Source organism: Phyllopteryx taeniolatus, chromosome 2, assembly GCF_024500385.1.
Source record: "Phyllopteryx taeniolatus isolate TA_2022b chromosome 2, UOR_Ptae_1.2, whole genome shotgun sequence".
Classification (NCBI taxonomy): domain Eukaryota; kingdom Metazoa; phylum Chordata; class Actinopteri; order Syngnathiformes; family Syngnathidae; genus Phyllopteryx; species Phyllopteryx taeniolatus.
In genome coordinates this window covers 16,280,058-16,292,700 of record NC_084503.1, presented here as the reverse complement: position 1 = coordinate 16,292,700, position 12,643 = coordinate 16,280,058, and the positions used below count along the sequence as shown (strand labels likewise).

Sequence of the window (12,643 nt, the reverse complement as noted above, 5' to 3'; positions counted from 1 at the left end):
CACACACATTTATATATACACACACACACATATACACATGTATATACATATATATACACAAACACATATACACACACATTCATATATATATATATATATATATATATATATATATATACACAAACATACACTCACACACATTTATATATATACATTTATATATACACACACACACACATATACATATATATACACAAACACATATACACACACATTCATATATATATACATATATATATATATATATATATATACACACACACACACACACACACACACACACATATATATATATATATATATATATATATATACACACACACACAAACACATATATATATATATATATATGCCCCCCCTTCTTGAGCCGTCACCTTATCGTGGTGGAGGGGTTAGTGTGTCCCAATGTTCCAAGGAGCTAAGTTGTTTGGGGATTCACGCCCCTGGTAGGGTCACCCATGGCAAACAGATACTAGGTGAGGGACCGAGCTGGTGTGTGAGGTCGAGAAGTTCCGACTGGATATAGTCGGACTCGCCTCCACGCGCAGCTTGGGCTCTGGTACCAGTCCTCTCGGGAGGGGTTGAACTCTCTTCCACTCTGGAGTTGCCCACGGTGAGAGGCGCCGAGCAGGTGTGGGCATACTTATTGCTCCCCGGCTCGGCGCCTGTACGTTGGGGTTCACCCCGGTGGACGAGAGGGTAGCCTCCCTCCGCCTTCGGGTGGGGGGACGGGTCCTGACTGTTGTTTGTGCCTATGCACCAAACAGCAGTTCACCCCTTGGAGGGGGTGCTGGAGAGCGCTCCCGCTGGGGACTCCATCGTTTTGCTGGGGGACTTCAAGGCTCATGTGGGCAGATAGACCTGGAAGGGCGAGATTGGGAGGAACGGCCTCCCCTAATCAGAACCCGAGCGGTGTTCTGTTATTGGACTTCTGTGCTCATCACGGCTTGTCCATAACCAACACCATGTTCAAGCATAAGGGTGTCCACACGTGCACTTGGCACCAGGACACCCTAGGTCGCAGTTCGCAGAGTCTGGGTTTGCTGAGGCGGGCTCTCCTATCTCTGGGGTTGAGGTCACCGAGGTGGTTAAAAAGCTTCTCGGTGGTGGATGAGATTCGCCCGGAGTTCCTCAAGTCTCTGGATGTTGGAGGGCGATCCTGGTTAACACGCCTCTGCAACATCGCGTGGACATCGGGGACAGTGCCTCTGGATTGGCAGTCTGGGGTGGTGGTCCCCCTTTTTAAGAAGGGGGACCGGAGGGTGTGTTCCAACTTGTTAGATAAATTGTAGAAGTTATCATTTATTTGCTTAGCTTGCATTAGTATAATGGACAATTTTAGATGTCTCGCCTTCAAAAAGAAGACTCAGCATCATCCGATGGAAGGGCGCCTGGACCAAGGACGTGATCGGATGTGGTCGGGTCGTGACAGGTGTTGGTTCAATATTATGTGTTGTGTCTTATTACTTAGAATACTATGTCTGGGAAAAACCCTCTTATTATCAAATATTTTGTGTTGTGTCTTATTGCTTAGAACATTATGATTTGTAAATCCCTCCTATTTCAAATAAAAGCAGGAGCGAGGGGGGGGATTGTTTAGAGCGTGTTGAGAGGCTGTGATCTGAACAATCTCCCATACGCCCTCCTCATGAGAAAAAGAAACCAGCGTCTTCATTCCTTTTGTGTCTATTTTTTATAATGTTGGGTAAGATAAATCCAACATTAAATTGGTCCTTCGAGCCGGATGTCAACACACCCGAGGATTCCAGTTGTGGAGCCGACTTCCAGTTAAGAGACCGTGGCCACGGCAAGTAAGACCCTTTTACGGGACTGGTCTTCGTCCTCCTCAACTGGGATCTGAAGGTTGACGACAATCCACAGGATTGAAGACGAGTGGTGAGTTAAATTTTAAAAAAATTTTGGGGAAAAAAGGATTAAAGAGTGAGTGAATTGCGCGACGAAGAAGTCTGCGGCAGAACAAACCTTGTGTAATACTAGTCACTGGCAAGTGGTCAAGATGGACGACGGAATCCGATAAAATCCGTGGGGACGGCGGGGTACTGTACGTACTTAAATTCCGTATTTCTGTGTTTCCGTGTTTTCGTGTGTTTATAAAAACGTTATTAATATCGTGTGTATGTGTAAAAGTATGAATGTATAAGACGGGATTGTAAGTGACAAGTGAGTTTGGAAGCAAAGGCAAGAATTCTCCGCCCCAATTAGGGTAGAAGCTTGAGAATTACCAAAACTCAGACATTTATTGTCACCCTGTCATTTTTTAATAAAGTCAGTATTTAGGTCACTCTAGGTGCAAATGAACTGACTTCCAAATTCACAAAAATGGGAATAAATAACAGTAAACCGGATCAAAAAATAGACCTAACGTGTAAAGATTGGAAATATGTTCAACTACAAAACCATTTCAAAATAGAACATTTAAACACGTGGATAACCAAATACGGTTTCGCTGGCCAGCTAAATTCGCAAAAAATAGTTCAACTTCAAAACGAAATAAAGTGTCGACACAAAAATGATATATCACAAATACAAAAAAATTGATTTGACGACTTACTCTTCTGGTTAAACTGGACTAATGAGGATGTGAAAAAGGCCGTAGCCGGCATCACACCTTATCAACAACAGTTAAAAAATGCTTTACATGCGAATTCGAAAGAACACATTAACAGATGGGTAGATAAACATTGGATAACCCTAGCAACTGGCCCTCTGGAGGAATATGTTAATCATGCCCTCCACGTAGAAAGAGTGTTAGACAAAAAACAAAAAGAGAAGATAGATGTCTTCCTCGACGAAGAAGCAGAAATATACTATCAAGGCAGAGAGAGAGATAATTTTAGAGGACACGGCAGAGACCGTGGGAGAGTAAGATATGGTAGAAATCGAAATTATTATGATAATACCATCTGTTGGTGCTGTGGAAACAAAGGCCACATTGCACGTGAATGCCCTAAAAAATAAAAAAATAAAAATAAAAGAGAATACGGACAAACTACTGCATGACTAGGCCAGCCTGCTTCCCAACTCAACAAATCCTCTTGTGTAAACATTACAGAGAATGAGGAGGTGGATTTCAATTTACAGGACATTCTGAGTTTGGACACTGAAAAACCTGAAATAACCTTGTAGAATGCCCATTTTCGAAGTCCCGGAGTGCCCTGTGAATTTGTTGGGAAGAGATGGCTTATTCCAAATAGGACTTGTACTCAAACATGAATTAAACATAAATTAAAAAGAGAGGACCTCAATGTAACACTGGAAAACAGAGAAAGTACATTCTATTACACAATCGATATCCCAGACAAACCACAGTTAAACATGGAAAAGGCCCTGTTGTCTGCAGCCTTGCAGCTTATCACAAAAATAGAAGATAAAAAAGAATGTGATGAGCTGCAGTAATACAGAGAGCAGCATGCGTACCAATCCCACGCACATTGTTAAATTCATTAAGACCAGACGCTACTGTGTTTACAGTAGTAGACATAAGTAATGCATTTTTTACAGTACCAATAGAAAATAACAGTCAATTTTGGTTTGCATTCACATTTGAGAAAAAACAAATATATATATACATTTACTAGATTACCGCAAGGTTACTGTGAAAGTCTAACTAATTATTCACAAGTTATGACAACACGCATGTCTTCTGGCATCTACAGATGGAGAGACATGCAAGGATTCATTGACTTTACTGCATCATCTAACAGAAGAGGGACATAAAGTTAACAAAAAATAAATTGCAATGATGTAAAAGACAAGTTAAATATCTAGGCCATAATTTAAGTATAGGAGGAAAGACTATATTAGAAGACAGGAGAGCTATAAGTCTTAAAAAATCCTAAACCACAGACGAAGAAACATAATCATTTTTAGGTCTGACAAATTATTGTAGAGCATGGATTCCAAACTATGCAGAAATTGTTGCACCATTGTCAAAATTAATGTATAAAAACAATCTTAAAATGACATCACCTGTTTAATGGAGTACAGAGGCAGAAAAGGCCTTCTGTGACATTAAACAACATTTGGTGTCCAGTGCTGCGCTAGGCCTTCCAAATTTAATGATAAAACATTCATTCAAATGGTAGATTGTAAAAGCTATTGCATGACCTCCATACTTACACAACAATACGGTGATAAGCTAAAACCAATAGCTTATTTTCCAACTAGAGAGCAGTTCACCCTTAAGGTCCCAAATACAGTGTCTGCTCTCACAACCTTAAATCCAGCCACACTAATACCCTTACTTGATGAAGGCACGCAGCATGATTGACAGGAATTGGCTGAACAAGCTGCTGAATTAGTAGCATTAACCGAGGCATGCAAACTAAGGAAAAATAAAGATGGTACAATCTATACTGATAGCCAATATGAGTATTCCACAAGACCGTAATTATTGTGAAAAACAAAGTGCAAAACTACAAAATGAAATTTACATTAGCACAGGAAAAAAAAAAAAAAAAAAAAAAAAAGGGATGGTGGCACAGATAGATTGACACTTTACAGCCCTAAAAAATAGCAGAAAGAAACACGTGGGTTCATTTAACACACTGTAAAAGAGTCATTTCAGCTGAGTACTCAAACAGGGAAGGTGAGCAAAAGTCTGATAACGGAGCGGGAGCAGATGTGTAGATTCTGAAAACGCTTGCTGGTCAGTGAAGAAAAAAGACACCAACCCTTTTAGTGAGAACTCAGCAGAAAGGCACACCCACGTTGGTTATGAGATTCGCTAAGTTGTTACGTAGCAACTTTGGCTACTATGATGTTGGTTTTGTTTTTGTGGTACATGGGACGTCCCACCCTCAATGATAAAACCCATTTTTTAGATAGAAAATCACCTACCAACTGGACCAATATGACAAACCCAATAATAAAAAAAAAAAAATTCAAATCATTAACTCGTATCAAAAGGAGTACAGCTGATGATCAAAATTGTGGACATGGCCTCCAGACGCGGCAAAAAGGTTTAATATTTTGTGCCCCCCAAAATCAAGCTGCTTTAATCATAATTCCATATGCGGCTCTCACCAATGATGCTCAAGAGAATGGGCAGAATTGGGGATTTGGATATGACTGGTATGCAACTATAGGCTTTGGATGGGAACACCTCATTGGTGAAACAAGTTATGATTGGTCCAGTTGGTCAAAAAAAAAAAAAAAAAAAACAGCAAAAGAACATAGGAAGAAGTTTAACCTAAGCAAAACGGCTTGTGTTATATTGTGTATTGTATATTGTGTACTGTGTTATAGGAACAGTGTTAAACCAAAAATGCCATTGAAAACTTCAAAGAAAGGTGGACAAATTTTAATTTAATTTTAACAACATAACTACTGATGATTGGTTTCTTGTAAATCATGGGATCCTATATATCCCGTAAAAGAAGCAGATAAACACAAACCGATGTTTTCTACTTTAGTAGCACCAAATAATTTCACTTGTATAAACGTGATTAATAAAGGAAAAAAAATTAGGACCACTGAACGACACACAGTGTAAAGTAATCTTAAAAGTCAAACCAAATTTTGTGCCAGTGTCACGGAGCGACATCTGGTGGTGGTGCGGAGATGATAGACTGTTTGATAGATTACCTAAAGATATATCTAGATTATGCGCTATTATCACTTTGATATTGCATGTGTCAGTATACCCTATGCCTGTTCAAGATTTAATGGAAAGGGCACCAATGTTTTTGTCCAATCTAGAACATATACAAAAAAGAGATTTGTCATGGCAGGGGCAAAATAATCCAACATACATCGACGCCAGGTGTTCCTCGTGGGGGTTCCTAATCAATACAAATTGGGTGACCAGGTTGCAGGAGGATTTGAGTCTTTCATATGCTGGTGGTGTACGATTAATAAAAATGTTGATGGGATAAACTACATCCACTTCAATGTACAGAGATTAGGAAATTGGACTCAGAGTGGGTTGAAAGCTGTGCACGAGCAGCTCAAGGACGTTCCAAAGACCGCATAGCTGTCGACATGCTCCTCGCAAGAGAGGGAGGTGTTTGCGGTATGTTTGGAGAACAAACAATACTGCTTCAGATGGCAGCTTGACCAGAGCCATCGATGGTCTACGGACCCTCAATCAACACTCCTTGTGGGACAGCTCGGATGGACGTTTTTGGTAAATATAAAACCCTAATTTCACCAATATTGATATCAATTGCTGTTTTTGCAGCCATTCTGACATTATGTGGATGTTGTTGTATCCCATGCATTCTGGCATTAATCAGTAAATTAATCACCACAGCCATAACCCCCATGGAGAAATCGTATGGAGATGATGTATCCATTACTGTATGATGATAATGATGATTTTGCTTTACCTGATTTGTTACCTGATACAGATGATTACAATGTTTAAACTACAACATTCATATATGACAAGTTTACTCTGAGTGTAAATGTATTTGTTTCATAAAAATGATTCTACAGTTAAAAATCGAAATGAAGTGACTGTAAGATGATATGAGAATTTGTGCAAATACATGATAAACGGGAGGGAAATGTTAGATAAATTGTAGAAGTTATCATTTATTTGCTTAGCTTGCATTAGTATAATGGACAATTTTAGATGTCTCGCCTTCAAAAAGAAGACTCAGCATCATCCGATGGAAGGGCGCCTGGACCAAGGACGTGATCGGATGTGGTCGGGTCGTGACAGGTGTTGGTTCAATATTATGTGTTGTGTCTTATTACTTAGAATACTATGTCTGGGAAAAACCCTCTTATTATCAAATATTTTGTGTTGTGTCTTATTGCTTAGAACATTATGATTTGTAAATCCCTCCTATTTCAAATAAAAGCAGGAGCGAGGGGGGGGATTGTTTAGAGCGTGTTGAGAGGCTGTGATCTGAACAATCTCCCATACGCCCTCCTCATGAGAAAAAGAAACCAGCGTCTTCATTCCTTTTGTGTCTATTTTTTATAATGTTGGGTAAGATAAATCCAACACAACTACAGGGGGAATCACACTCCTCAGCCTCCCTGGTAAGGTCTATTCATGGGTGCTGTAGAGGAGGGTCCGTCGGGAAGTTGAATCTCAGATTCAGGAGAAGCAGTGTGGTTTTCGTCCTGGCCGTGGAACAGTGGACCAGCTCTACACTCTTAGCAGGGTCCTTGGGGGAGCATGGGAGTTCGCCCAACCTGTCTACATGTATTTTGTGGACTTGGAGAAGGCGTTCGACCGTGTCCCTCGGGGTGTCCTGTAGGGGGTGCTTCGGGAGTATGGGGTACCGAACCCCCTGATACGGGCTATTCGGTCCCTGTACGACCGGAGTCAGAGTTTGGTCCGCATATCCGGCAGTAAGTCGGACTCGTTTCCGGTGAGGGTTGGACTCCGCCAAGGCTGCACTTTGTCACCGATTCTGTTCATAACTTATGGACAGGATTTCTCGGCGCAGCCAAGGCGTAGAGGGGGTTTGATTTGGTGGCCTCAGTATTGCATCTCTGCTTTTTGCAGATGATGTGGTTCTGTTGGCTTCATCAAGCCGTGACCTCCAACTCTCACTGGAGCAGTTCGCAGCTGAGTGTGAAGCAGCTGCGATGAGTTTCCTCCGCAGGGTGTCCGGGCTCTCCCTTAGAGAGGGTGAGAAGCTCGGTCATCCGGGAGGATCTCAGAGTAGAGCCGCTGCTCCTCCACATTGAGAGGAGCCAGATGAGGTGGCTGGGGCATCTGATTCGGATGCCTCCCGTACGCCTCCCTGGTGAGGTGTTCCGGGCACGTCCCACCGGGAGGAGACCCCGGGGACGACCCAGGACATGCTGGAGAGATTACATCCTTCGGCTGGCCTGGGATCCCCCCGGAAGAGCTGGATGAAGTGGCTGGGGAGAGAGAAGTCTGGGCGTCCCTGCTAAAGCTACTGCCCCCGCGACCGGACCTTGGATAAGCGCTAGAAAATGGATGGATGGATATATATGCCCAGGGGCATGATCTGGCCGGTTGCACTACTTTTTATTAGCCTCGTAAAACAATTAAAGTGTGTCGACTTCATGTTTCTTACGAAATGGGTTTGTTCTTTTTATGCATTTTTTAAAAACTTTTAACATATTGCTTTTTTTTTTTTTTTTTAACAACAAATCCCTTCCTTACAAAGTGAACAATTGTTGTACACTTAAAATTTGTGGAACAATTTTGCATGACTTCGGATTTCAAATCTACTTTATTGTTCTGCCTGTCTACTTCATGTTTCTTGCGAAATGGTTTAATTCTTTTCAAGCATTTTTAAAAAACTTTTAACAGATATTGCTTTTTTGTTTTGTTTTTTTACAACAAATCCCTTCCTAATAAAGTGAACAATTGTTGTACACATAATATATATAATATATTTTATATCTGAAATAATATGCTGAAGTGACAGTCATAAGGGCCCTCTGACGAAAACTTTAACTATGATGTGACCTAAGACAAAAATAAACAGGACACCCCTGCGCGCAACAGAGCCTGATACCACACTTTAAGAACCACTGCTCGAGGCTGTTGTTTTTTCTCTGCATGTGACCCTCCAGTACACGCAATCAATGCATTTAAAATTGTGGAGAAAAAAAATCGTCTGGGTGTGTGTGGGGGCTGTGTGTCTGTGCCTGTGCGTGTACGTGTGTGTGTGTGTGTGTGTGTGTGGTGGAGGTGGTTGGGGTACAAAAAATATTTGTCCCCCCTCCTTTAACATTAAAGTTAAACCACTGGATAAGGCATAGCATTAGAGTTATTGGACATACCACTTGTAATAGTCACCCAATGTTGTTGTATGTATAATAAATAAATAAATACAACCAGTCCATCACATGAATGTGTAAATCAATAAAACTATTCAAGAAGGAAAGGCTCAATTATTGGATATCAAGTCCAGCAGACTCCAGATGGTATGGACCTGGATGGCTTGAATCATTTATATAAAAAAATATAGTGGACATTGGTAATCTAATCCATATACTATAAAAATATATATATATTTTAGCTCGTCAAAACGGACAACCAGGTAAAATATAAAAGTAAATTTTTAAGTAAGTCATGGTATGCCTTCAATATGTGTGCTGTTGTTATAGACAAACTTTGGAAGAAGTAGGACGATGACATGAAAGAAGTGAATCGATGTGCAATATCACTGACATTTTGGTAAACACCTGGAACTGCAAAGAACTACTTGGGGAGAATACAATTTATAGTTAGTCAGTCAAAGTAAATTTGCATAAATAATATTTCACAAGATTCCAAAGTATAATTCTTACTGTTCCAAATAATGGTCAATAAATGGAGCTGAAGAAAATGACAGATGTCCTCAACTGTGGTACGCGCACTGCTTAAGAATCCCTGGTCTGAGTCAAGCGCTTTAAGGGACCTAATGTCATAAAAGGATGACGATGTAAATTAAAATTTGATGAGAAAAACTGTTTCATATGGTGCGTCCTTCTAAATGTTTAATGATGATCCAGATGTTGTTCTTAAATGAGACGCTACACGATGGTAATAACACAACAAACACATTCAGTAGACCTACATTCACTGACACACACTAACAGCAACTGTCTCTGACAGCTGAACGAATCAGTCATGCTGTGCTTCCAACCACTCTGGGGATGGCAAGAAAACAAGAGGAAAATAAGATTGCCACAAACCATCTGGAAGATCGACTGTAAAATATTTTATGCATTTCTTAACAAATGTAAAACTGCAGCATGTAATGCAATACAGCAGTCATTTGATGGAGTGCTTTTAGCATTTCTCATAAGTTGAGAAGGGACGTGTAGTGCCAATAAAAGTGTCATTGTTAGGGTCATTGCCCAAACACAGAAGTACCAGACATGCAAACACCAAAGGCATGAAAAAGGTGACAATAAAAAAAAAAAAAACGTAAGGGGGTCGGGGGGATACATATATATATATATATATATGTACATATATATATATATATATATATATATATGTACATATATATATATATATATATATATATATATATATATATATATATATATATATATATATATATATATATATATATATATATATATATATATATGTACATATATATATATATATATATATGTACATATATATATATATATATATATATATATATGTACATATATATATATATATATATATGTACATATATATATATATATATATGTACATATATATATATATATATATATATATATATATGTACATATATATATATGTACACATATATATATATATATATATATATATATACATATATATATATATATATATATATATATATATGTACATATATATATATATACACATATATATATATATACATATATACATACATATATATATATATATACATATATACATACATATATATATTTTTATATATATATATATATATATATATATATATATATATACACATGCATATATATATATATATATATATATATATATACATGCATATATATACATGCATATATATACATGCATATATATACATACATACATATATATATATATGTTCCATCAGCAAAGAGACATGCTTACGAGGCACAATTCAAACCACAGGCTATCAGTTACGCGGTTGTAAATGGGAATAGAGCAGCCGCAAGAGAATTCAAAATCAAGCACAAGAACAGCCGGGAGAAGCGTCTCTACAGTCACCATTCGACTGAAGGCAATAACGATAGCACAAGACATGAAGATCGAACACTTTCAAGGAGGTCTGTCTTGGTGCTTTCGTTTTATGCCATTTAGGCCATTTCGCCATTCGCGCAAGTACTACCGTGGCGCAGCAACTGCCAGCGAACTCCAACCGCTGGACATAGGAGTAAACAGGGCGTTCAAAGTGAAGTTGCGAGCGGCGTGGGAGCGATGGAGACGCCGAACACACCTTTATTAAGACTGGGAGGCAGCGCCGGGCAAGTTACACCACCATATGTGAATGGATTGTGGATGCCTGGGCTAAGGTATCTGCTTTGACTGTTGCCCAAGCTTTCGCGAAAGCCGGCATCATTGCCGAACAGTCACCCGGCAACGAGACCGATTCCGATAATGACGAGAGGGAACCCGGCATGTTTGATGGCGAAATTGCCCAGCTGTTCAATTCAGATACAGAAGATGAATACTTTGATGTATTTGTGACAAAAGATTGATCAAAAAATAATGTGAGTGTATTTTTCAATACGTAGTAGAATAAAGTTCAACCAAACTCACTGTTTTGCTTCCGTTACCTTGTTTTAGCATGCAATAATACGGTGCACCTTATGTATGGCTTAAGTACAGAAATAGACCCCGTAATTGAGACTGCGCCTTACAAGCCGGTGCGCCTTATGGTGCGGAAAATACGGTATATAATGTAATTTTAGTCATTTACATCGATATCATTATTAGTTATACTGAAATATGGACACAGCGAAACAACACGTGTTGACTAATCCAAGTAATGTATCTTCTCAACTCCCTACAGTACCATCGACTACCTCAAATCCATCTGACTGAGTGTTAAAATATGCACACCAATCTTTACTGGAAAAAAAAAACATGCATGTCATATATCCAGTTCAAGAGAATAAAACAGTAGGCAGGAAAATTACACACATTTACATATATTTGTCATTCATTTTTTACCATAAATGAAGATGCCAAGTGTAAACAGAGATGAGCAGTCAAACACACATGCGCAACAAAAACCCTTCTAAGTCTAATTTTAGACAACCAACAAAATGGCCACAGTTCAAGCAAATGATACTTCTCTGGGCAAGGACAAAAGTTAACAAAAATAGAAGGCTTCTGAGAGACCCTTGAAGCAATATTCTTTCATGTCTGTTTAACTAATGCAGAACTTTCTTGTTTCAGTGTGACAAAAATCTAGACAATTTAATAGTAACAAATGTTACACAGCTGACAAAAAAAGAATGCAAATGTCTTACCTGCTTTTTGTGAACCAAATGTGAGAGCAACTCTGCTAAGCAAATCAGGCTTTGCATATTTGTCATCATCTGCGAGCACCCAGAAGCACCCCTGTGACATTTCCTGGGGATGGATCTGGAAAGAAAAAAAAAAAAAATCCTCAAATCAGCATTTGGTTTGGACCGCGCGCAGAGTACAGTGGTTCTTTTGTGAACATGCTAATAAATCCAAGCACTCATCTCAAATCATCCTTTCTTATTAAAATGAATAGAAATGTCATTAATCCGTTCGAGCCTCCCCCCAAAAAACAATGTTTTTTAATGAAAATAAATAAATAAATTTAATGAAAAATATAGCACTATATTATATTGTATAAAAACAGTCATAACATAAATAAAATTCAAAGTAAACAGTTTTTAATCAAACTTTCACCTTCAATGCACATTGTGCTGCTCATTCCTTTATTACAATAAGCAGTAGTATATACATAAGTATGGATATCATATAACTTATCCATATGCCAAAATAAGGTGATCCGAATTTAATTATCGTAATTTCTTGTGTATAATGCACACCCATGTATAATATGCCCCCCCAAAGTTGACCTACGAATTCTGGAAATGACTTCTACCCATGTATAATGTATTTTTACAATGCATGATTTTGCTTCTACCCATATGATCAAAATGAAGTATTATCTGTATTTTGCTAGTTTTTTTTCAAAGAATTATTCTGAAGTGAAGC

The 12,643-nt window shown here is 38.7% G+C and overlaps 1 protein-coding gene across 7 annotated transcripts in view; it reads right to left on the bottom strand.

Moving 5' to 3' along the window:
- LOC133472273 (protein diaphanous homolog 3-like) overlaps positions 1 to 12,643 on the bottom strand; it is a 247,402-nt gene that overhangs the window by 174,010 nt on the left and 60,749 nt on the right. For all 7 annotated transcript variants that reach the window (XM_061762856.1, XM_061762881.1, XM_061762891.1 and 4 more), the window contains one exon: positions 11,920 to 12,034. In XM_061762856.1, coding sequence (XP_061618840.1) covers positions 11,920 to 12,034 — 115 coding nt within the window. The remainder of the gene's footprint in view (positions 1 to 11,919; positions 12,035 to 12,643) is intronic.